At 47.9% G+C, this 25,196-nt stretch overlaps 1 protein-coding gene across 4 annotated transcripts in view; it reads right to left on the reverse strand.

Moving 5' to 3' along the window:
• The window catches only part of ATG2B (autophagy related 2B), a 106,519-nt gene that overhangs the window by 32,472 nt on the left and 48,851 nt on the right, over positions 1 to 25,196 (reverse strand). For 3 of the 4 annotated variants that reach the window (XM_063948443.1, XM_063948445.1, XM_063948444.1), the window contains 13 exons: positions 22,234 to 22,422; positions 21,465 to 21,738; positions 21,264 to 21,375; positions 19,684 to 19,879; positions 19,324 to 19,466; positions 13,606 to 13,763; positions 10,861 to 11,033; positions 9,564 to 9,717; positions 9,160 to 9,362; positions 8,293 to 8,373; positions 8,099 to 8,205; positions 1,505 to 1,597; positions 1,284 to 1,354 (listed from right to left, as the gene is read on the reverse strand). In XM_063948443.1, coding sequence (XP_063804513.1) covers positions 1,284 to 1,354; positions 1,505 to 1,597; positions 8,099 to 8,205; positions 8,293 to 8,373; positions 9,160 to 9,362; positions 9,564 to 9,717; positions 10,861 to 11,033; positions 13,606 to 13,763; positions 19,324 to 19,466; positions 19,684 to 19,879; positions 21,264 to 21,375; positions 21,465 to 21,738; positions 22,234 to 22,422 — 1,954 coding nt within the window. The remainder of the gene's footprint in view (positions 1 to 1,283; positions 1,355 to 1,504; positions 1,598 to 8,098; positions 8,206 to 8,292; positions 8,374 to 9,159; positions 9,363 to 9,563; positions 9,718 to 10,860; positions 11,034 to 13,605; positions 13,764 to 19,323; positions 19,467 to 19,683; positions 19,880 to 21,263; positions 21,376 to 21,464; positions 21,739 to 22,233; positions 22,423 to 25,196) is intronic. The other variant, XM_063948446.1, reaches the window with a different exon arrangement.

Genomic DNA, 25,196 nt, shown 5'->3' on the forward strand with positions numbered 1-25,196 from the left:
CAAGATTCTTTGCATCAGCAGCAAGACTCTTCTATATAATATGCAGCCACAGCAGCCTGTCCCTGAATCCATATGGTGGCATCATTCTACATCCTCTGATTGGACGACATTGGCAGATCTCGCGATTCTAGCTAAATGCAGGCTTGGCACACTCCTGCACCCCTAACAGCACCTACATGCATCAATGCTATTTCATTTTGCGGGATGAGAATAAAAATGAGACCTAAAAACCAGAGACAGCATTTTTACAGGGGCGTCCCCTGGTAATGGGTGTCTGCAGAGCCTCCTTCTCATGCAAAAGGTTCTGCTGCTTGTGGTTCTTAGGAAGTGCCAGGAGTAAGGAGCCTGACTAGTTTCAATGTATCATCAAGCTGTATCGGATGCTGGTAAGTATTGATATGAGACAACATACCCACATGAAAATATTCACATACAGATGTGTCCTCATACATCATTGCTGGCGCCGAAGAGTCCGTCTCGGAACGCCTGGTCCCATGAAATTCTGCTAGCGCCAGGTGTCTTTTTTGCAGAAGTTGTGTCTTAGTCGCACTACGATGTGACTAGAATGCACCAGCAGATTGTGCAGATTAATTTTATATCGGACACTTGTATATCTGTGTGCGACTGAGGAGGAAACGCATTATACCTGTACCAAGGCGAAGCAGGAAGCAGTACCTACCAGCTGTCTGAAAGGTCAGTGTCACTGACCGTTCTTACATTGCCCACCATATTGGCGCGCTATCAATAACGACAGGGGCGCACATCACCACACGAGTACATTAGGAGAACCGGTAACTGGCGCACTTAACGTGTGAAGTTACCGTTTTCTCACCTATCGCTGTATAATACATCTACTGAGTCTCTGAATCTGTATGTGAAGTGCTACAATGTAGTAGCCTCAGCTTTTACCCTGTACACGTTCTGTTGTGCTCCAAATACAGACTCCATCACACACACTATACAAGTGTCATATATCAAATTAATCAGCACAGTCTCCTGGTGCGACCTTGCCGCACTGTGTTGTGACTAAGACACATTTTCGGCAATAAAAGGCGCCTTAGCGGAGTTGCACAGAACCAGGCATCTCACACTGCGTTGTGCTTTGAAGCTAGATGTATAAGGACACATCGGTACACATGGACTGCATGCCTGCACGCATCTAAGTATGCGCTAAACGGGTAACATGGTGCGCACAGAAAAACGTGTTCACCGTCCGCATTTTTATACTTCCATACAGAACCTTTTATCTGCGTAAATTAACCTCACAGTTTCCCCACTCTTACCTCGGTTTAAATTAACAGACACCGCATTGCACTTGTCAGATAAATGCAGAGCAGCCTCATCCAAGATAATCCTGAAAACGGGACGATAAAGAGATGCACAATGTGACACAAAGTGTAGAAGCAATAGCGCCATCTGCTGGCCAGACTAGTACATTGTGTAAAACAAGCTATTCTAAAAACGATGAATCAGTTGATTCAGAAGACGCAGGAAAGTCATTTACCGAAGGCTGGAGGAGGACTTGTCCAATGAAACACTGCTGGATATACTGAAGGTCTCCACAGTCAGCAGAGCTCGTATGGGTAAGAAGAGAGGCCTGTGAATAACGGAAACAGAATTAGTCTTAACACATGGCTCCATTCACCAAGAGAACAAATTTTATGGGTACGAGAAACTCTGCAGTTGCATAAAATCGAACATTCCACTTAATATGAAAGGTCTGCCAGCAGGAACCACAAGTATTTAAACATTCCAGAACTGTTTTGACCGTGTTGTTTGCGGGTGGAGATGGAGGGGGGAGCGATCGTTCTATGCAAACTTTACATAAGCACCAGTTAGTTATAAGCTGGTGGAGATTGGGTCTCATTATACACTTTTTATTGAGACGCATTTCGCACCATCACTGGAGAAACGCGTTTCTAGTTGCACTTTGCCTAATACTGAAGTGATGTCCTTGTAAAGAGGATCAATGGAAGCAGACTTTGGATAAACCAATGTTCATACGAGTGCAGCCCATCAAATGAATAGGAAATAGTGATATGAAGTATTGCAATTCCCTCTTCTGCCAGGAACCCATTGGTATGGTAATGCAGCCTAGAATCAGCATGATACCACGGAACAGTCCAGTTTAAGCAGGGCATGGTCAATGTTAAAATATACAGCGATATCTATAGAATACCATTAAGGTTTAGCAACTGATTTCTTGCACAACAGAACAAAAATTGCGCTAAACCTGCTCAGAACTAGAGAATGTGAGATTTTTCTAAACAGAAAAAATAAGATTTTACTCACCGGTAAATCTATTTCTCGTAGTCCGTAGTGGATGCTGGGTACTCCGTAAGGACCATGGGGAATAGACGGGCTCCGCAGGAGACTGGGCACTTCTTTAAAGAAAAGATTAGGTACTACATCTGGTGTGCACTGGCTCCTCCCTCTATGCCCCTCCTCCAGATCTCAGTTAGGGAAACTGTGCCCGGAAGAGCTGACATTACAAGGAAAGGATTTGGAATCCAGGGTAAGACTCATACCAGCCACACCAATCACACCGTACAACTCGTGATAACTATACCCAGTTAACAGTATGAACAACAACTGAGCCTCATTAAACTGATGGCTCAGAACAAAAAACCCTATAGTTAAGCAATAACTATATACAAGTATTGCAGAATTCCGCACTTGGGACGGGCTCCCAGCATCCACTACGGACTACGAGAAATAGATTTACCGGTGAGTAAAATCTTATTTTCTCTGACGTCCTAGTGGATGCTGGGTACTCCGTAAGGACCATGGGGATTATACCAAAGCTCCCAAACGGGCGGGAGAGTGCGGATGACTCTGCAGCACCGAATTAGCAAACTGAAGGTCCTCCTCAGCCAGGGTATCAAACTTGTAGAATTTTGCAAACGTGTTTGATCCCGACCAGGTAGCAGCTCGGCAAAGTTGTAAAGCCGAGACCCCTCGGGCAGCCGCCCAAGAAGAGCCCACCTTCCTCGTGGAATGGGCTTTGACTGATTTAGGATGCGGCAGTCCAGCCGCAGAATGTGCAAGTTGAATCGTGCAACAGATCCAGCGAGCAATAGTCTGCTTAGAAGCAGGAGCAGCCAGCTTGTTGGGTGCATGCAGGATAAACAGCGAGTCAGTTTTTCTGACTCTAGCCGTCCTGGAAACATAGATTTTCAGGGCCCGACTACATCCAGCAACTTGGAAGCCTCCAAGTCCCGAGTAGCCGCAGGCACCACAATAGGTTGGTTCAAATGAAACGCTGATACCACCTTAGGGAGAAATTGGGGACGAGTCCTCAATTCTGCCCTGTCCATATGGAAGATCAGATAGGGGCTCTTACATGACAAAGCCGCCAATTCTGACACACGCCTAGCCGAAGCCAAGGCCAAAAGCATGACCACTTTCCACGTGAGATATTTCAACTCCACGGTCTGAAGTGGCTCAAACCAATGTGATTTTAGGAAATCCAACACAATGTTGAGATCCCAAGGTGCCACTGGAGGCACAAAAGGGGGCTGAATATGCAGCACTCCCTTAACAAACGTCTGAACTTCAGGCAGGGAAGCAGTTCTTTTTGAAAGAAAATAGACAGGGCCGAAATCTGGACTTTAATGGATCCCAATTTTAGGCCCATAGTCACTCGTGACTGCAGGAAGTGCAGAAATCGACCCAGCTGAAATTCTTCTGTTGGGGCCTTCATAGCCTCACACCAAGCAACATATTTTCGCCATATGCGGTGATAATGTTTTGCTGTCACATCCTTCCTAGCTTTTATCAGCGTAGGAATGACTTCAACCGGAATGCCCTTTTCCATCAGGATCCGGCGTTCAACCGCCATGCCGTCAAACGCAGCCGCGGTAAGTCTTGGAACAGACAGGGCCCCTGCTGTAGCAGGTCCTGTCGGAGCGGCAGAGGTCAAGGGTCCTCTGAGATCATTTCTTGTAGTTCCGGGTACCAAGTCCTTCTTGGCCAATCCGGAACGATGAGTATAGTTCTTACTCCTCTCTTTCTTATTATCCTCAGTACCTTTGGTATGAGAGGAAGAGTAGGGAACACATAAACCGACTGGTACACCCACGGTGTCACTAGAGCGTCCACAGCTATCGCCTGAGGGTCCCTTGACCTGGCGCAATATCTTTTTCGCTTTTTGTTGAGGCGGGACGCCATCATGTCCACCTGTGGCCTTTCCCAACGATTTACAATCAGCTGGAAGACTTCTGGATGAAGTCCCCACTCTCCCGGGTGGAGGTCGTGCCTGCTGAGGAAGTCTGCTTCCCAGTTGTCCACTCCCGGAATGAACACTGCTGACAGTGCTATCACGTGATTTTCCGCCCATCGGAGAATCCTTGTGGCTTCTGCCATCGCCATCCTGCTTCTTGTGCCGCCCTGTCGGTTTACATGGGCGACCGCCGTGATGTTGTCTGACTGAATCAGCACCGGCTGGTTTTGAAGCAGGGGTTTTGCCTGACTTAGGGCATTGTAAATGGCCCTTAGTTCCAGAATATTTATGTGTAGGGGAGCTTCCTGACTCGACCATTGTCCTTGGAAGTTTTTTCCCTGAGTGACTGCCCCCCAACCTCGGAGGCTTGCATCCGTGGTCACCAGGACTCAGTCCTGTATGCCGAATCTGCAGCCCTCGAGAAGATGAGCACTCTGCAGCCACCACAACAGAGACACCCTGGCCCTTGGGGACAGGGTGATCAGCCGATGCATCTGAAGATGCGATCCGGACCACTTGTCTAACAGATCCCACTGAAAGATCCGTGCATGGAACCTGCCGAATGGAATTGCCTCGTAAGAAGCTACCATCTTTCCCAGGACTCGCGTGCAGTGATGCACCGACACCTGTTTTGGTTTTAGGAGGTCTCTGACCAGAGATGACAACTCCTTGGCCTTCTCCTCCGGGAGAAACACCTTCTTCTGTTCTGTGTCCAGAATCATACCCAGGAACAGCAGACGCGTCGTAGGAACCAGCTGCGACTTCGGGATATTCAGAATCCAGCCGTGCTGTTGTAGCACTTCCTGAGATAGTGCTACTCCGACCAACAACTGCTCCCTGGACCTCGCCTTTATAAGGAGATCGTCCAAGTACGGGATAATTATAACTCCCTTTTTTCGAAGGAGTATCATCATTTCGGCCATTACTTTGGTAAATACCCTCGGTGCCGTGGACAGACCAAACGGCAATGTCTGGAATTGGTAATGGCAGTCCTGTACCACAAAACGGAGGTACACCTGGTGAGGTGGGTAAATGGGGACATGTAGGTAAGCATCCTTGATGTCCAGTGATACCATGTAATCCCCCTCTTCCAGGCTTGCAATAACCGCCCTGAGCGATTCCATTTTGAACTTGAACTTCCTTATATAAGTGTTCAAGGATTTCAAATTTAGAATGGGTCTCACCGAACCGTCTGGTTTCGGTACCACAAACATTGTGGAATAGTAACCCCGTCCCTGTTGAAGGAGGGGAACTTTGATTATCACCTGCTGGAGGTACAGCTTGTGAATTGCCGCCAGTACTACCTCCCTGTCCTGGGGAGTAGCTGGCAAGGCTGATTTGAGGTAACGGCGAGGGGGAGACGTCTCGAACTCCAGCTTGTATCCCTGAGATACCACTTGTAGAACCCAGAGATCCACCTGTGAGCGAACCCACTGGTCGCTGAAGTTCCGGAGACGGGCCCCCACCGCACCTGGCTCCACATGTGGAGCCCCAGCGTCATGCGGTGGACTTAGTGGAAGCAGGGGAGGATTTTTGTTCTTGGGAACTGGCTGTATGGTGCAGCTTTTTCCCTCTACCCCTGCCTCTGGGCAGAAAGGACGCGCCTCTAACCCGCTTGCCTTTCTGAGGCCGAAAGGACTGTACCTGATAATACGGTGCTTTCTTAGGCTGTGAGGGAACCTGAGGTAAAAAAGTCGACTTCCCAGCTGTTGCTGTGGATATGAGGTCCGAAAGACCGTCCCCAAACAATTCCTCACCCTTATAAGGCAAAATTTCCATGTGCCTTTTAGAATCAGCATCACCTGTCCACTGCCGAGTCAATAATACTCTCCTGGCAGAAATGGACATCGCATTAATTCTAGATGCCGGCCGGCAAATGTCTCTCTGTGCATCTCTCATATATAAGACTACGTCTTTAATATGGTCTATGGTTAGCAATATAGTGTCCCTGTCAAGGGAATCAATGTTATCAGACAGGGAATCAGACCACGCTGCTGCAGCACTACACATCCATGCTGAAGCAATAGCAGGTCTCAGTATAGTACCTGAGTGTGTATACACAGACTTCAGGATAGCCTCCTGCTTTCTATCTGCAGGCTCCTTTAAGGCGGCCGTATCCTGAGACGGCAGTGCCACCTTTTTTGATAAGCGTGTGAGCGCCTTGTCCACTTTAGGGGATGTCTCCCAGCGTAACCTATCCGTTGGCGGGAAAGGGTACGCCATTAGTAACCGCTTAGAAATTACTAGTTTCTTATCTGGGGAACCCCACGCTTCTTCACACAATTCATTTAACTCATCTGATGGGGGAAAAGTCACTGGCTGCTTTTTCTCCCCAAACATAATACCCTTTTTTGTGGTAACCGGGTTAATGTCAGAAATGTGCAACACATTTTTCATTGCCGTAATCATGCATCGGATGGCCCTAGTGGATTGTATATTTGTCTCATCCTCGTCGACACTGGAGTCAGACTCCGTGTCGACATCTGTGTCTGCCATCTGAGGTAGCGGGCGTTTTTGAGCCCCTGATGGCCTCTGAGATGCCTGGGCAGGCGCGGGCTGAGATGCCGGCTGTCCCAAAGCTGCGTCATCGAACCTTTTATGCAAGGAGTTGACACTGTCGGTTAATACCTTCCACATATCCATCCACTCAGGTGTCGGCCCCGCAGGGGGCGACATCACACTTATCGGCACCTGCTCCGCCTCCACGTAAGCGTCCTCATCAAACATGTCGACACAGCCGTACCGACACAACGCACACACAGGGAATGCTCTGACTGAGGACAGGACCCCACAAAGTCCTTTGGGGAGACAGAGAGAGAGTATGCCAGCACACACCAGAGCGCTATATAACAGAGGGATAGACACTATACACAAAGTGAATTTTCCCCCTATAGCTGCTTATATCACAATTTGCGCCTAAATTTATGTGCCCCCCCTCTCTTTTTTACCCTTTCTGTAGTGTATACTGCAGGGGAGAGCCTGGAGAGCGTCCTTCCAGCGGAGCTGTGAAGAGAAAATGGCGCTGGCTGTGCTGAGGAAGATAGCCCCGCCCCTTCAATGGCGTGCTTCTCCCGCTTTTTATATCGTTAATGGCGGGGGTTTCTGCACACATACAGTGCTAAACACTGTATTATGTGCTTTTTATTGCCAAAAGGTATATTAATTGCAGCCCAGGGTATATTAATTGCAGCCCCCCCCCCCCCCCCCCCAGCGCCCTGCACCCACCAGTGACCGGAGCGTGTGGTGTGCTGTGGGAGCAATGGCGGACAGCTGCAGTGCTGTGCGCTACCTTATTGAAGACCGAAGTCTTCAGCCGCCGATTTCCTCCGGTTTCTTCCATCTTCTGGCTCTGCAAGGGGGACGGCGGCGCGGCTCTGGGAACGGACGATCGAGGTCGGGCCCTGTGTTCAATCCCTCTGGAGCTAATGGTGTCCAGTAGCCTAGAAGCACAAGCTAGCTGCAAACAGGTGGGTTTGCTTCTCTCCCCTAAGTCCCACGTAGCAGTGAGTCTGTTGCCAGCAGATCTCACTGAAAATAAAAAACCTAACAAATACTTTTCTTTTTAGTGAACTCAGGAGAGCCCACTAAGTGCATCCAGCTCAGGCCGGGCACAGATTCTAACTGAGGTCTGGAGGAGGGGCATAGAGGGAGGAGCCAGTGCACACCAGATGTAGTACCTAATCTTTTCTTTAAAGAAGTGCCCAGTCTCCTGCGGAGCCCGTCTATTCCCCATGGTCCTTACGGAGTACCCAGCATCCACTAGGACGTCAGAGAAATAATAATTATGTATCAATAGTGTTAATTCTAATGTAAAAGTTTAATAGAGCATTTGATCATCTAACCTACACACCATAGCAAGCCACTTGTTGGTATTACCTGTAGTCCAGAGCACAACTCCACAGGTGAATATGGAAAGTGGTAATGGAGGTTGGAGGGTTGTAGCCTAAAACCGGCTCGTCTGAAATATTCAGAAACTGCAGTATCTACAGTTAAAAAGAAACAATTATTTTCCATAAAAATGCAGTATAAATATGTCAGCAATGGAACTCAGTAGGGAAGTATGGCGGTACCTGTTCATGCCAGGTGTGTTCCGAGTGAAGTACACGGTGCTGAAGTGTCGCTCCTCGCAGGCCCACCGCAATGAGGAACTCCTGGAAGACAAAGAGAGTAAGTGCGTCTAAGGGGTATATTCAATTCCTGTCGGATCCTCTCCGATGGAGAGGATTCGACAGTTCATTATTCAATTTGCGGGCGTTTTCGCAGACTTTTGTCCCGTTTTTCGCCCATGCCAATACGCCCATGACAAAAAATGGGCAAAAACGCCCGCAAATTAGCCAAAACAGTTGGATTGGCGGCGAATTCGCCGATCCACCTGTTTTTTTACAGTGTCGGAATTTCTGACAAGTCTAAAAATCGTCACTTACATTGAATAGAGCAAATCGAAATTCGCCCTAAAAACTGCGCAAAGTTCAGTTTTTTCGTCCTATCGGGAATCAACAGGAATTGAATATACCCCTAAGAGTGTACCCAACCTTATTCTGCACTATAAAATTAGGCAGGAATGATCCAATCAGATTATGAACATGACACTCACAGATTCATGGCTGGTAAGTAACTGGCATTGTGTTCTCCAGTTTAAGGATTAGCCCACAATCCAACCTTACCCAACTAATCCTCTATCCCAGAGGTTCGCAAACCCGGGCCTCCGGACCCTAAATAGTTCATGATTTCCAGGTCACCTGTGGATCTTCATAATGTGGCAGTTGGTCAGACACAGTGAATCTGCATGGTGCTCTGGAAAACATGACCTGTTAGGGATCCTGAGGACGGAGTTTGAGAACCAGTGCTCTATCCCAAAGTAAACATTTTGGCATCACCAGCTGTTCAATATTAGCACACGTGTCATTTAGAGAGATGAATAGGAAACATGAGGCCACCTTTGTATTATTTTCAGACTTATCGGACTGGATTTTCACTGCCACGGTCAGCATGCTTAGGTTGTCCACTCCCACTCCATTTCCATTCACACGGTTACCGGTTCCGTCTTCTTCAGAGGAATAAATTGTCGGTTCTAACCAGTGTGGTCGGGGCAAGCTAGGAAGCCTGAGGTCAGCAGGATGAACAACGTTGTCCAAAACACCTGTGCAAGTGGGCAACACATAATTCAGTTCTATGGTAATAAAATTATAACGGTGCTTGATTTGAGGGTTTTCTTCGCCCTCCAAATTGTACAGTAAACAGGAGTTCTGCCCTAAAATAGTGTACAAACCCCAAAACATGTATAGAGTACTTATAGGCACCAGATATCCCCAACTAAAAACATCCTGAAGGGAGCGTTTACCTTGGTGGTAGAAACTCAGGCTGCTTGCATGAAGACATAAATAGTGTTTGTCTTCAAATCCTTCATATTTTGTCACCGTAAAGAGAGATCCACTGTTAAACTCCAACCAAAACTCTCCGTGCTTGCCTTCCAGTACTTTCCCTTCAGCCTGCTGCTGGCAAACATAAGACAGGAGGCTTTACGTTATGTTAAGAACAATTATTTTATTACGAAATCACTAAAACAGTACACATATATATATATATATATATTTAGTGGTGAGAGGGCTTGTGTCTCACCACAATTGGCCACATTTCTGTGGGATCAGCTCCCTTTAAGAGAGAGAAAAACAAGACCTGCACATTCTGCAGCTGTAGTAGATTTGGAACTCCGGGTTTTGTTGATTACCCAGGTCCTGCAGGAACTCATCACTGGAAACAGGAAAAGTTTACAACTCCCATTCACCCAGAGTTCTGTGCACTGATGCCTGTTAGAGGCCAGTGAGTAGGGAATAATTTGTCGTACCAGGGACTGTGGACATTGGCCGTGCCAGGAGAGCATGGCATGTGTGGCTGCGAGCCGCTGCAGCAAACTATTGAGCACAAGCATTGCTTTTATATTTGTTTGCTTGTTTTCAGTTATGTACCTGTGTGACCAGGCCTATGCACAGTGTTCGATGACAGTAAAATCACTGTGTTGTAACCGGAAGACCTGCCTCACGAGTCCTTATTTCCAGTACCCGTTTTACAATACATATTTTATTAAATCAATGTTACATGACTAAACTACACAATTTCAAAAGACAATCTTTTTTATTTTTATATAAAATTAAGGGCGTCAGTGTTGCTATTGCTGTGTATAAAAAGACGTGTGTTTTTTCTTTGCATGAAGTGTGGGCAGGTGAGCGACTGCAGAAAAGAATGTTCATTGAATAACCCTCTCAGGTCATGTTGTGCTTTGCCCTCTCCGCCATCTTCCCGGAATATTAGTGTCCGTTACTGCCGCTCACAGACATTGCCAATAATGGCTACGGAAGAGAGAAGATAACAGAGCACAGCAGCGCCCAACTTTACTCAATGGATAAGCCCAGAGAGATTTTGCAGCGGTGGTCCTGCCAAAAGTGGTGTATTGAGGGGGCACAAATATCACATACAGACTGCAGCGTCTCCTATGGTTTGTTAGGAAACATGGACATAATACCCAGAGTAACGGCACCTTCTCAGTCTTATTCACGTTACATCATTTTTGTTTGGCCCATCCAAAAGACAGACGTGAGACATGAGGTAGCCAGAGTTCTAATGAGGGGTCACAGTATTACCTTGACATCGGTAAACAGAGAGATCAGGCCATGGTTGACATTCACCAGGACAGACAGGAAGCTCTGAGACTGCTTGCTTTGGCACTCCAGTTTCTTTTTTCTGCGACATTGATAGTTTGAGTCCAGGATGTAGTCGTACTGCAGAGTCTCCTCTTCTGAGCCGCTGTCATCATCTGCAGAGAGACGAAACGCGCTCATCTCGTTACATCGCCAACAGAACACGCAGAGCAGCGCAGAAGAGGGCACTCAGTCCATGACATGTAATGTCTCTACTACAATGGACAAGCAGCCGCGCAAACGCATTGTCGCCGCCCACTGGGGAGTGTATTTTTGCTTTGCAGAAGTGCGAACGCCTGTGCAGCAGAGCGCCTGCAAAATCTTTTTGTGCAAAACAAGACCAGCCCTGGACTTACTGTTTGTGTGCGTTAATTCTAACGACGGAGGGACGGCTTTTGACGTCACACACCCGCCCAGCGAACGCACAGCCACGCCTGCGTTTTTTCTGCCACGCCTGCGATTTTTCCAAACACTCCCTGAAAACGGTCAGTTGCCACCCGAAACGCGCACTTCATGTCAATCTTCCTGCGTTCGGCCGTGCGACAGGAATGTTCGTTAGACTATGTGCAAATCCACGATGCTCGTTGTACCTGTACGACACACCTGCGCATTGTGGTGCATACGTATGCGCAGAAATGACGATTTTTAGCCTGATCGCAGCGCTGCGAACAACGGCAGCTAGCGATCAACTCGGAATGACCCCCATTAAGCTAACCTGCTACAGTTACCTTATTCTAGTATAGAGCAAAAATAAGCGACGCGCTAAAGATATTTTTTTCACTTGTTTTTTTATGCTTGTTTGTAGGGGATGCGGTTAATTTGCCTGCTGTCGGAATTCCGGCAGCCCGGGTGCCGACGCCAGAATTCCAACAACAGACAATGTCGACAGCCGGAAAACTGGTGCATCACGGCTATTCCCACTCGTGGGTGTGAGCCGGCAAGGGGACTCTTAGCGATCGCCCCGCTGCTGCCATTCTCGCGGTCCGGGATGCCGATGTTGGGATACTGACAGCCGGCATCCCGTACGCCGGAAAATCGTATGACATTTGTTTGTAAGATAATTAAAGGAACCTTTAGTAAGTGAAGAATAGACGGGCGTTCACACCTCTCTTACATCCTCTCAGTAACTGTTCATTTACAAAATACAAAGAAAATTCACTGTCCCCAAGAGCTTACAATCCAACACTACCGATATTCTGATGAAATGTGGTTTACCAACAGTAATGCCATTAAACTAAAGACTATATGGAAGTGACCGACGTTACGTTTGTTTCACTGTGTAAAAATACAAATATTAGCCTGATTCAGAGTTGTAGCTCGCCGCTACTTCTCTAGCCCCGGGTACATTAATATCCCGGCTAGCCTGATGACCGATGTTAATGCAGATGATCCAATGGGTATCCGGTCTCTATGTCGACTAAACTTAAGTCGACCACTGTTGGTCGACACAGTTTCTAGGTCCACATGACAAAAGGTCGACATGAGTTTTTCACAATTTTGTAATTTTTTAAAAAACTTTTTGCATATTTTACAATCTACGTGGACTACTATTGGGAATGGTAACCTGTGCTGAGGTCACTCTACGAAGAAAACGACACCCTCATGTCAACCTTTTGTCATGTCGACCTAACGCTTGTGTCTGCCTATTTTCGGTGTCGACTTAGTTACTGTCAACCAATAGTGGTCGACCTAGACACGGGCGACCTTATGATCCACACGAGATCCAATGCTGCGTCTCCGGACACAGCAGTGGATCAGAGGAATCGTCAGGAAGCGTCTATTTACACAATTTCATTGAATCAGCTGCAGCAATCTAGCGAAGTATGGCGCAAGCACGCCCCGAGCCGCATTTTGCCGAGCAGTCCTCACTGGTATCCTATTTCGTGCGTGCACGCTCCACTTTGATGTGACGGTGACAGTTTTGCACAGGACACCTCTAAAGACCTCTCCGCATCTTTGTACTTTATTGGACACTTTGTGGGGAATTCAATTGTTTGAAAAGTTGGTTGGGTGTCTGTTTTATCCTGTCTATTAGATAGGAAAAAAACAGACTCCCAACTGACTTTTCAAACAACTGAATATCTCCCTTTCAGTTTGTTTGGACCTTGCAGCATATTGCACACATTGAGCAGACCACCACAGCGCAGCGGCCCAACACCAAGGTGTCCAGCAGCGCACATCAGATGCGCTTCGTAAATTACTTTTAATGACTGACAGATCCATTCTAAACCCCTCAGCCCTTTTCAGTCTCATCCAACAACAATTGAAGGTACAGAAGTAGCCACGCTCATCTATGCTGCGACGCGGCATGCTGCAACACGGCTTACTGCATGGCACGCGGAGCTGCGACTATTTGCCGCCGGCGATCGCTCCATTAATTTCTAATGGAATGAATGGAGTGATTGCCGGCTGCGTCTAGTCACCGCCTAGCACACCATGCCGCATCGCAGTAAGATGAGCACGGTTACATCTGTAGGTTCGCTGGTTTTCCTTTGTGATTGTACATAGCGGGGTGGGCAAGGTGATGGAGTACGAGAGTGGAAGGGACAGAATGCCCGCTATTGCTGCTTACACTGGACAGCAGCATTCACAAGAGAGAAAGCATCATGACCGCGCTCCTTCCTATCTGTATAAATGTCAGCAGACAGTAGAACACATCAGTACGTTATTTGCAGACTATAATCTCACCGTAACGAAGAGCCGACTTAAACACGCTGTTTGCGTCTTTACTGAAGGTGTTAATCAGCTGGCTGGCGACAGACAGGCCGATGCCGTACGATAAGTTTTCAAAAGTCTCCACCGGAGAAGGGGCAGTGGGCTCCCACAGCAGCAAATCATTGCTTATCCTAAACATGAAAACACATTCAGCAGAGTTCTGCGTTCTTATGAGACATTATATAGTTATATACACATCTAATCAGAAGGGGGAGGCTACATGTCACCAACTAATGGCTACAGTCATTCGTATCTGAGGCTCTACCCTTCATTCTGCCCTGGAAGAACCAATTGTTGCATTGACACCAGCAAATGATCCATTGACACTACATAATGACCTACGGAGCAACTTACATTTATTGTTGTCAATCCCATTCCAATATCTTAATTGATGACATGGACAGTTCCAACTATTGTGCTATTTACGGTAGGTTTTATTGGCAGCCACCAGACCAAACACTAAGCGGCACCAGTAGCAGTCTTAGATGCAGGCATATGCATTTCCTAATCAGGTTGACACAAAGTTGGAGCATGACTTATATGGGAGGAAGAGAAACCGAACATTGCCCTCATACCCTATCCCCATAACATAGCGCAGTTCCTAAGAGCCCGCACCCTTGCTCCTCCTACTTCTCCACATAGCCTGTCCCTCACACCTCCTACTGACGCTCACAGCCTGCCCCCAGGCTCCTCCTACTGTCCCTCACCACCTGCTCTCAAGCTCCTCCTACTGTCCCTCACAGCCTGCACCCTTGCTCCTCCTACTTCCCAACATAGCCTGCCTCTCAGTCTTCCTACTGTCCCTCACAGCCTGCTCCCACTGTCCCTCACAGCCTGATCCCACACTCCTCCTACTGTCCCTCACAGCCTGCTCCCACGCTCCTCCTACTGTCCCTCACAGCCTGCTCCCACGCTCCTCCTACTGTCCCTCACAGCCTGCCCCCACGCTCCTCCTACTATCCCTCACAGCCTGCTCCCACGCTCCTCCTACTGTCCCTCACAGTCTGCCCCCACGCTCCTCCTACTATCCCTAACAGCCTGCTCCCACGCTCCTCCTACTATCCCTCACAGCCTGCTCCCCACACTCCTCCTACTGTCCCTCACAGCCTGCTCCCACACTCCTCCTACTGTCCATCACAGCCTGCTCCCACGCTCCTCCTACTGTCCCTCACAGCCTGCTCCCACGCTCCTCCTACTGTCCCTCACAGTCTGCCCCCACGCTCCTCCTACTATCCCTCACAGCCTGCTCCCACGCTCCTCCTACTATCCCTCACAGCCTGCTCCCCACACTCCTCCTACTGTCCCTCACAGCCTGCTCCCACACTCCTCCTACTGTCCATCACAGCCTGCTCCTACGCTCCTCCTACTGTTCCTCACAGCCTGCTCCCACGCTCCTCCTACTGTCCCTCACAGCATGCTCTCACGCTCCTCCTACTGTCCCTCACGGCCTGCTCCCACGTTCTTCCTATTGTCCCTCACAGCCTGCTCCCACGCTCCTCCTACTGTCCCTCACAGCCTGCTCCCACGCTCCTCCTACTGTCCCTCACAGCCTGCTCCCACGCTCCTCCTACTGTCCCTCACAGCCTGCTCTCACGCTCTTCCTACTGTCCCTCACAGCCTGCTCCCACACTCCTCCTACTATCCCTCACAGCCTGCTCCCACGCTCCTCCTACTATCCCTCACAGCCTGCTCCCCACACTCCTCCTACTGTCCCTCACAGCCTGCTCCCACACTCCTCCTACTGTCCCTCACAGCCTGCTCCCACGCTCCTCCTACTGTCCCTCACAGCCTGCTCCCACGCTCCTCCTACTGTCCCTCACAGTCTGCCCCCACGCTCCTCCTACTATCCCTCACAGCCTGCTCCCACGCTCCTCCTACTATCCCTCACAGCCTGCTCCCCACACTCCTCCTACTGTCCCTCACAGCCTGCTCCCACACTCCTCCTACTGTCCATCACAGCCTGCTCCTACGCTCCTCCTACTGTCCCTCACAGCCTGCTCCCACGCTCCTCCTACTGTCCCTCACAGCATGCTCTCACGCTCCTCCTACTGTCCCTCACGGCCTGCTCCCACGTTCTTCCTATTGTCCCTCACAGCCTGCTCCCACGCTCCTCCTACTGTCCCTCACAGCCTGCTCCCAGGCTCCTCCTACTGTCCCTCACAGCCTGCTCCCACGCTCCTCCTACTGTCCCTCACAGCCTGCTCTCACGCTCTTCCTACTGTCCCTCACAGCCTGCTCCCACACTCCTCCTACTGTCCCTCACAGCCTGCTCACACGCTCCTCCTACTGTCCCTCACAGCCAGCTCCCACGCTCCTCCTACTGTCCCTCACAGCCTGCTCCCACGCTCCTCCTACTGTCCATCACAGCCTGCTCCCACGCTCCTCCTACTGTCCCTCACAGCCTGCTCCCACGCTCCTCCTACTGTCCCTCAGAGCCTGCTCTCATGCTCCTCCTACTGTCCCTCACAGCCTGCTCCCACGCTCCTCCTACTGTCCCTCACAGCATGCTCTCACGCTCCTCCTACTGTCCCTCAGAGCCTGCTCCCACACTCCTCCTACTGTCCCTCACAGCCTGCCCACACGCTCCTCCTACTATCCCTCACAGCCTGCTCCCACACTCCTCCTACTGTCCTTCACAGCCTGCCCACACGCTCCTCCTACTGTCCCTCACAGCCTGCTCCCACGCTCCTCCTACTGTCCCTCACAGACTGCTCCCACGCTCCTCCTACTGTCCCTCACAGACTGCCACCACGCTCCACCTACTGTATCTTACAACCTGCCACCACGCTCCTACTACTGTCTCTCACAGTCTGCCCCCATGTTCCCCCTACTGCACCTTACAGCCTGCCCCCATGTTCCCCCCGTCTCTCACAGATTGTCCTCACGCTCTTCCTATCTGTCTCTTAGCCTGCCTCCATGTTCCATCACTGCCCACCCCATCACTCAACAGACTGCTCCTTACAGACTTTCCTCTGGCTCCCCCGACCAGACTACACACTTGCTCCTTCCAACATCCTTTTTACTTGCTCACATATCCTCTCAACCTCATATTCCCTCTTATGCTCTCTCCCATAGCCCCTCACTCTCATATTCTCACTCAGGGGGCAATTCAGTGTTGATCGTAGCAGCAAATTTGTTAGCAGATGGGCAAAACCATGTGCACTGCAGGTGGGGCAGAGATAGTTAGATTTGGGTGGGTTATATTGTTTCTGTGCAGGGTAAATACTGGCTGCTTTATTTTTACACTGCAATTTACATAGGTATATAAGCGAAAAAAGAAAAACAAAAGGCGGAATTATAAAACTAAAGACGGACACTGGGAATCTTGTTGAGGGAGACAATTTAATAGCAGATCATCTTAATGATTATTTTTGCTCAGTATTTACTACTGAAAGAGAGGGGAAGGGGCCACAGTTAAGTTGCAGGGATATTCAGGAAAATGAAACAAGTACATTTACAGAGGAGAAGGTCCTAACAGAACTCTCAAAGCTGAAAGTGGACAAATCTATGGGGCCAGATGGGATACATCCAAGGATACTAAAAGAACTTAAAGAGGTGCTGGTAGCACCATTGACAGAATTATTCAACCAGTCATTAGCTACAGGAGAAATTCCAGGGGACTGGAAAAGAGCAAACGTAGTCCCACTGCACAAAAGTGGAAGCAAGGAAGAGGCAAACAACTACAGACCAGTGAGTCTTACATCAGTAGTAGGGAAATTGATGGAAACACTCTTAAAAGAAAGAGTTGTAGATCATCTCAAATCCGGCAATTTACTGGATCCCAAACAGCATGGATTCACTGGGGGAAGATCATGTCAAACAAATCTTATTGACTTTTTTGATTGTGTGACTAAAGTGATGGATAAAGGTGGAGCCATGGATATAGCTTATCTTGACTTTAGTAAGGCTTTTGACACAGTTCCACATCGCAGACTGCTAAATAAACTTGAAAGTTTGGGATTGGATATTAGGATTATTGAATGGATAAGATCTTGGTTGAAGGATAGAAAACAGAGAGTTGTGGTAAATGGAGTGCATTCACAGGAGGGAAATGTTACCAGTGGAGTACCCCAGGGATCTGTACTTGGACCAGTGCTTTTCAATATCTTTATTGGTGACATTGCAAATGGGATTAAAGGGAAAGTATGCCTTTTTGCAGATGACACAAAGGTATGCAACAGGGTAGACACACCAGGTGGGGTAAAACAAATGATTGAGGATCTAGGTAGACTAGAGGAATGGTCAAGAGTCTGGCAATTACAGTTTAATGCCAAAAAATGCAAAATCATGCACTTGGGTCTCAAAAATCCTAAAGCTAAATACAGTATTAATGGCACTATACTGGAAACTACTGAGGAGGAAAGGGATCTAGGAGTCACTATTTCAGATGACTTAAAGGCAGGTAAGCAATGTAACAAGGCAATGAGGAAGGCTAGTCAGATGCTTGGCTGCATTGGGAGAGGAATCAGCAGCAGAAAGAAAGAAGTAATAATGCCACTGTATAGGTCATTGGTACGGCCTCATCTAGAATACTGTATTCAGTTCTGGAGGCCATATCTTCAAAAGGATATTAATACATTAGAAACTGTACAAAGGAGGGCAACTAAAATGGTGCATGGCCTACATCACAAAACATACCCAGAAAGACTAAGAAATCTCAATATGTATAGTTTGGAGCAGAGAAGAGAAAGGGGCGACATGATAGAAACTTTCAAATATATGAAGGGTTTTAACAAAGTCCAGGAGGGAAACATTCTCCAAATGAAGAGAAGCAATAGGACACGAGGACATGCACTGAGACTGGAGGGGGGGAGGTTCAGGGGAAATTTGCGGAAAAATTATTTCACAGAAAGGGTAGTGGACAAGTGGAATAGCCTCCCATCAGAGGTGGTAGAGGCTAAGACAGTAGAGCAATTTAAACATGCATGGGATAGACATAAGGATATCCTTACAAAGAAATAAGGATCAAATAAGGTTAGTGATAAAAAAAAATAATATATAAAAAAAAAAAAAGGGGCAGACTAGATGGGCCAAGTGGTTCTTATCTGCCGACAAATTCTATGTTTCTATGTTTCTATGTTTCTTACATTTCGGTTTCAACACACCCCACCCAAATCTAACTCTCTCTGCACGTTACATATGCCACACCTGCAGTGCACATGGTTTTGTCCAACTGCTAACAAATTTGCTGCTGCGATCAGGTCTGAATTACCCCCATAATCTTCTTGCTCTAACGCTCTCTTACACAATCCCCTTGCTCTCATGTATTCCCACAGCCCCTCACTCCCACATACTCTTGTAGACCTTCCCTGTTGCATACTCTTACAAAGCCCCTTGCTCCCTCACACAGCCCCGGGCCCCCTCAATTAGTCATTAGATCCTTCAATTAGTCCTTCGCTCCCTCAATTAGCCCCTCGCTCCCTCAATTAGCCCCTTGCATAGCCCCTCGCATAGCCCATTGCTCCCTCACAGTCCCTAACATAGTCCCTCGCTCCCTCACATAGCCCCTCGCTCCCTCACATAGCCCCTCGCTCCCTCAATTAGTTCTTCGCTCCCTCAATTAATCCTTTGTTCCCTCAATTAGTCCTTTGTTCCCTCCATTAGTCCTTTGTTCCCTCCATTAGTCCTTTGTTCCCTCCATTAGTCCTTCACTCCCTCACATAGCCCCTGAATATCTTGTCCTTGACCCACCTGTTATACAATTTCTCATAGAAGACTTTGTTAGGTAGCATTACGAATACACTAGGCAATGTCAGTTCCAATACGTAATGGGAATTGTTGATGGCCTTCTCTTGGAATTCGGTCATTTCTATGGCATCTCCCGGCATCACCATCTATAAAAGAAGGTCAATCAATCAGATGCATCACAAATACCAAAGAACTTGCCTAAAGCATACCTTGCTATACATGCAGAGGAAGTATGTACAATGGAAAACTGAATATACATAGAATGTCCTGTAAGTTACTGTAGGGCCTGGGAATTCATGGTTCTGCAGCAGTCACTATAAATAGATTAGTGAACAAGCCATTGGCCTCGCTTCTATCACAGACCTCTTCGTTCTCAAACATGACTCTCCGAGAGGAGAACGGGGAAGGCTCTGGGCGCCTGAAGTCGCACACGTCTTTCAGGGAGTGAGAAGCCCCTTCTTCATCATCCTGAAATCGCCCATCAACCTCATCATCTTCCTCTGTTGACACTCGCTCAAGAATAGAGTGCACAGCAATGGGATTGATTTTCAACACAATCCTTGAGACAAAAACACAACACATACATTTTATGGATTATTATATAGATCAACTGCTTATTATAAAACTACTTCATTTATTTTAAGTGTATTGATTATCTGAAGTCATCGTATAGTAAAAGACAAATCAAATTATTTTACAGCTAATTGATCGCAGAAATACACAGTCTGTATTCCATCTCTTCAATCACTGTCATGTTTCTGGCCCCATCTTCTTCTGTGGTGAGCAGAAAAGGGGCAATACGTGGATGAGGGGCTAAGAAGATGGGTAGAAGGTAAAAAGAAAGGGAGGGTAGGCACTGTGGGGATGAGGAGGAAAGAGGATGGATAGATGGGAAAAGGAGAGTGAGAGGGTGGGCACTGAGGAGATGAGGGAGGAGGAGGATGGATATATGGTAAAAGGAACGTAAGAGGGCAGATGCTGAGGGAGTGAGGGGTCAAGAGGATGGATAGATGGTAAAAGTGAGAGGGTGGGCACTGAAGGGATGAGGGGCAAGAGAATGGGTAGATGGTCAAAGGAGAGTGAGAGGGTGGGCACTGAGAGGCCAAGAGGATAGGTAGATGGTAAAAAGAAAGTGAGAGGCTGGGCACTGAGGGATGAGGGGCCAAGAGGATGGGTAGATGGTAAAAGTGAGAGGCTGGGCACTGAGGGGTGAGGAGCCAAGAGGATGGGTAGATGGTAAAAAGTGAGAGGGTGGGCACAGAGGGGATGAGTGGTGATAGGATGGGTAAATGGTAAAAGAGAGAAGGTGGGAACTGAAGAGATCAAGGGCCAAGAGGATAGATAGAGGGTAAGAAGTGCGAGGGTGGGCGCTGAAGGGGTGAGGGGCCAAGAGGATCGGTAGATAGTAAAAGAAAGCGAGAAGGTGGGCCCTGGCAAAGTGTGGGTGAGTTTGTTATGCAGTGAGGACGCCAGGAAACAGAGGGTGGAAACAGGATTCTTTTTAAGAAGACAAAAAAATAATAAATATAAATAGGGTGCTGAGGGACTGGGTTGAGGTCAATATGAAAATGGACAAATTCTGAGTACGGTATAGAGAAAAACAATGTAATTTCACATGAAGAGCTAGTATATAATGAATACTAAGATATGGGAGGCACCCCACATATACGGTCCATGTAGAATGTGCTTGTCCTGTCATTTAAAATATGTGACTACTTGTGTGTGGGTCTGCAATTACTACACTTTTCATCTGTTTACTAGTGAGGTTGCACCTGTATAAGGAAGGCAACCAGCAAGCACAGTAGTAAGAGCAAATGACCTTTATCTCACATTGTGTGGTGCCTCAGTGATTTATGGACTTTGATAGTAATAAAGAAGCAAACTAATAATAATAATAATAATAATAATAATAAATAATAAAAAAAAAGCAGCAAAACTGAAACCTCGGCCAGTCAAAATTGTCTGAAGTAGTCATGTCACCATCTACTTCATTGTTCTTCTTCACTACTCTCAGGAACTGGACATCGGGTCCATCACTGTTCTCCTGGAAGGTGCCTGGAGAAGACAGAATATAGAAAATGGAAACGTATTATTTGGGGCTGACTTGGCGCAGCGAACAGGATAACTCTAGTGCTAAAACATACCGGTGAGCTCCTTGAATGTAAGCTCCAATTTTAATTGCTCAGGGGAAGAGCCTCCTAGGATCTCTGTCTTAAATGCAATGTCTGTGAACTTTAAGTGCAGGACTTCTTTTTGGAGGGATTTCTTAAACCAGGGACCCCGTTCCTGGTCTGATCGCAGGTCTGGAATTGGGAAGCGTACAGCGAGGTGGAGCGAGGGTGCAGAGACCAGCACAGAGGTCCTTGTGTTTACTGGAGACCGAGAGTCATCTAGGAGAACCTCAGGGAAATCTTTGTGCTGGGGAATGCCCAAAACAGATGTCAGATATTCAGATACACAAAGAAATTTTATAGAAGTGCCCAAGGTAGGGGTAATGCTGAGTAATACATCCCACAATTTATGTACCAATTTAACAAAACATTCTAAGCAGCCATGTCATTGGGTGATCTCTACAGTAAACCAAGTAAAGCCAGATGAAGACCCTGTGGGCAACATGCATTTTTGATCACCAAACTGGGTGCCGTGGGTTGGTGGTCCAGTAATGGTGGCTGCCAATCATAAAATTTGTGGACAAACAGAAGTGCAACCCTGTCCCACCACCACATAATGAGTAATTTAATTAATAAAAACATTTTTGCTGCCAGTGTGCCTTTGCCAAAAGGCTTGAAGAGGTCCTCTTCTCTAATTATTGAATTAATGTATCTACTCAGCAATAAAAGGCTCCATTTCACATGACGTTGTGTTCCTTCAGTACGTTACACAGTATCACATCCAGGTACAACTGCTAATTACCAAACTAATGTGCTTGTTGTAGGAGGTGAAGAGGTGTGAGGTCATCATCTCCACGCTGCCCAGCTTCTGCGCCTGCAGCAGGGAGTTCAGTCTGTCCACGATGGTGACGTCCAGCTCGCAGGAAGCGGATGTCAGCTGGATGTGTAGCTCTGACCTCTGGGGGGCAGAACTCAGCCGCCCAGAGCTGCCCTGTAGGAAATGGATTATATTCAAGATATCACGCTGTACATCAGGATCGCAGGAATGGTTGGGGCTGACGGAATAGTGGGAGAGTGAGTTTACAAGGTAACGCCAACAAAACGAATGATATCAAGTGTAGTACTGCTAGCCCAGGCTGGTATTGGCCAAATCGGCGGATGAAAAGTATTCTCAGCATTTGGCTATGCCGGCCCGGCCTGGGGACATTTTTCTTTTTATTTATTACCACTGATTATTAAGACGACCGCTTTTAATGCAGAGCGCGCTTTACGGATATTTTATACTAATATAATCGCCTGCACATTACTGACTGGGTATTTTTAAATGGATGCAATTTCCACCTACATTTCTGGCATGCATTACGCGGCTGATTCTGAGTCGGACGGATTCTATGTCATGGTTATGCTAGAATTCGCCTTTGAATACAAAAATAGGATTTTAATTACCTACCGGTAAATCCTTTTCTTGTAGTCCGTAGAGGATACTGGGGTTCCATTTAGTACCATGGGGTATAGATGGGTCCACTAGGAGCTATGGGCACTTTAAGAATTTGTTAGTGTGGCCTGGCTCCTCCCTCTATGCCCCTCCTACCAGACTCAGTCTAGAAACTGTGCCCGAGGAGACGGACATACTTCGAGAGAAGGATAGATAAAGATAGTGGTGAAATTCTGAACCAGCACACACAGAACAAGAGGAAAGCCAAGTTAACCCAACTTTAAACAGGAACAGCAACGGCTGAACCAACATTACTTAACCAAGTAACAGTGCAGGAAGAATGAAGCACCAGGCGGGCACCCAGTATCCTCTACGGACTACGAAAAAAGGATTTACCGGTAGGTAATTAAAATCCTATTTTCTCTTACGTCCTAGAGGATACTGGGGTTCCATTTAGTACCATGGGGATGTACCAAAGCTCCCAAACCGGATCGAAGAGTGCTGAGGTTCCTGCAGAACTGATTGACCAAACTGAAGGTCCTCAGAGGCCAAAGTATCGAACTTGTATAACTTAGCAAACGTGTTCGAACCTGACCAAGTCGCTGCTCGGCAGAGCTGTAAAACCGAGACACCCCGGGCAGCCGCCCAGGAAGAACCCACCGACCTAGTAGAGTGGGCCTATACAGATTTCGGAAACGGCAAACCTGCCGTGGAATAAGCATGCTGGATAGTGAACCTGATCCAGCATGCAATTGTCGTCTTTGAAGCAGGACACCCAATTTTATTGGGATCATATAGAACGAACAGTGAGTAGGATTTCCTGTGACGAGCTGTTCTCCTTACATACACCTTCCAAGCCCTCACAACATCCAAAGACTTTGAAGTAGCAGAGGTGTCCGTAACAACCGGAACCACAATAGGTTGGTTGATGTGAAACTCGGACACCACCTTAGGAAGAAATTGCTGACGAGGTCTGAGTTCAGCTCTGTCCTCATGAAAAATTAAGTAGGGACTCTTGTGAGACAACGCTCCCAACTCCAACACACGTCTTGCTGAGGCTAAGGCCAACAGTGTGACGGTCTTCCACGTAAGGTACTTTACGTCAACCTCATGTAACGGTTCAAATCAGTCAGACTGGAGGAACTGCAGCACCAAATTGAGATCCCAAGGTGCCGTGGGAGGCACAAAGGGAGGTTGGATGCGCAGAACACCTTTCAAAAAGGTCTGGGCCTCAGGGAGAGAAGCCAATTATTTTTAAAAGAAAATGGACAAGGCCGAAATCTGGACTTTTATGGAGCCCAGACGTGGGCCCACATCTACACCTGCCTGCAGAAAAAGCAGGAAACGTCCCAAGTGAAATTCCACAACAGAATATTTTCAGCCCTCACACCAAGAGACATATTTCTTCCAAATACGGTGGTAATGTCTAGACGTTACCCCCTTCCTGGCTTGGATCATAGTCGGGATAACTTTGTTAGGGATCCCTCTTCTGGCTAGAATCAGCCGTTCAACTTCCATGCCGTCAAACGTAGCCGTGGTAAGTCTTGATAGACGAATGGGCCTTGTTGCAGAAGATCCTCGCGAAGAGGTAGAGGCCACGGATCTTCGAGGAGCATCTCCAGGAGGTCAGCGTTCCAGGCCCTTCTTGGCCAGTCCGGAGCAATGAGAATTGCTTGAACACGTACACCATCTGATAAACCCATGGAGTCGTCAGAGCGTCTACCGCCACTGCCTGTGGGTCTCTCGACCTGGAACAATACCGCTTGAGCTTCTTGTTGAGACGAGAGGCCAACATGTCGATGTGTGGATATCCTCACCGACGTGTCAAGCACCTGCACACCTACGGGTGAAGGCCCCACTCCCCCAGGTGCAGGTCGTGTCTGCTGAGGAAGTCTGCTTCCCAGCTGTCTATTCCCGGAATGAAGACCGCCGACAACGCCAAGGCGTTTTTTTCTGCCCAGAGGAGAATTCTTGACACCTCTGACATTGCTGCTCTGCTTTTCGTTCCGCCCTGTCGGTTTATGTACGTCACTGCCGTCACATTGTCCGACTGGACCTGAATGGCCTGATCCTGAAGAAGATAAGAGGCCTGCAGAAGGGCGTTGTATATGGCCCTGATTTCCAAAATGTTGATTGGAAGGGTGACTTCCTGACTTGACCATCTTCCTTGAAATTGACTGCTCCCCAACCTCTGAGGCTTGCGTCCGTGGTTAACAGTATCCAGTCCTGAATTCCGAACCTCCGACCCTCGATGAGGTGAGAAATCTGTAGCCACTACAGAAGGGAGATCCTGGCTTTTGGCGACAAACGGATCCTCTGGTGCATGTGAA

The sequence above is a fragment of the Pseudophryne corroboree genome, chromosome 12 (assembly GCF_028390025.1).
Source record: "Pseudophryne corroboree isolate aPseCor3 chromosome 12, aPseCor3.hap2, whole genome shotgun sequence".
Classification (NCBI taxonomy): domain Eukaryota; kingdom Metazoa; phylum Chordata; class Amphibia; order Anura; family Myobatrachidae; genus Pseudophryne; species Pseudophryne corroboree.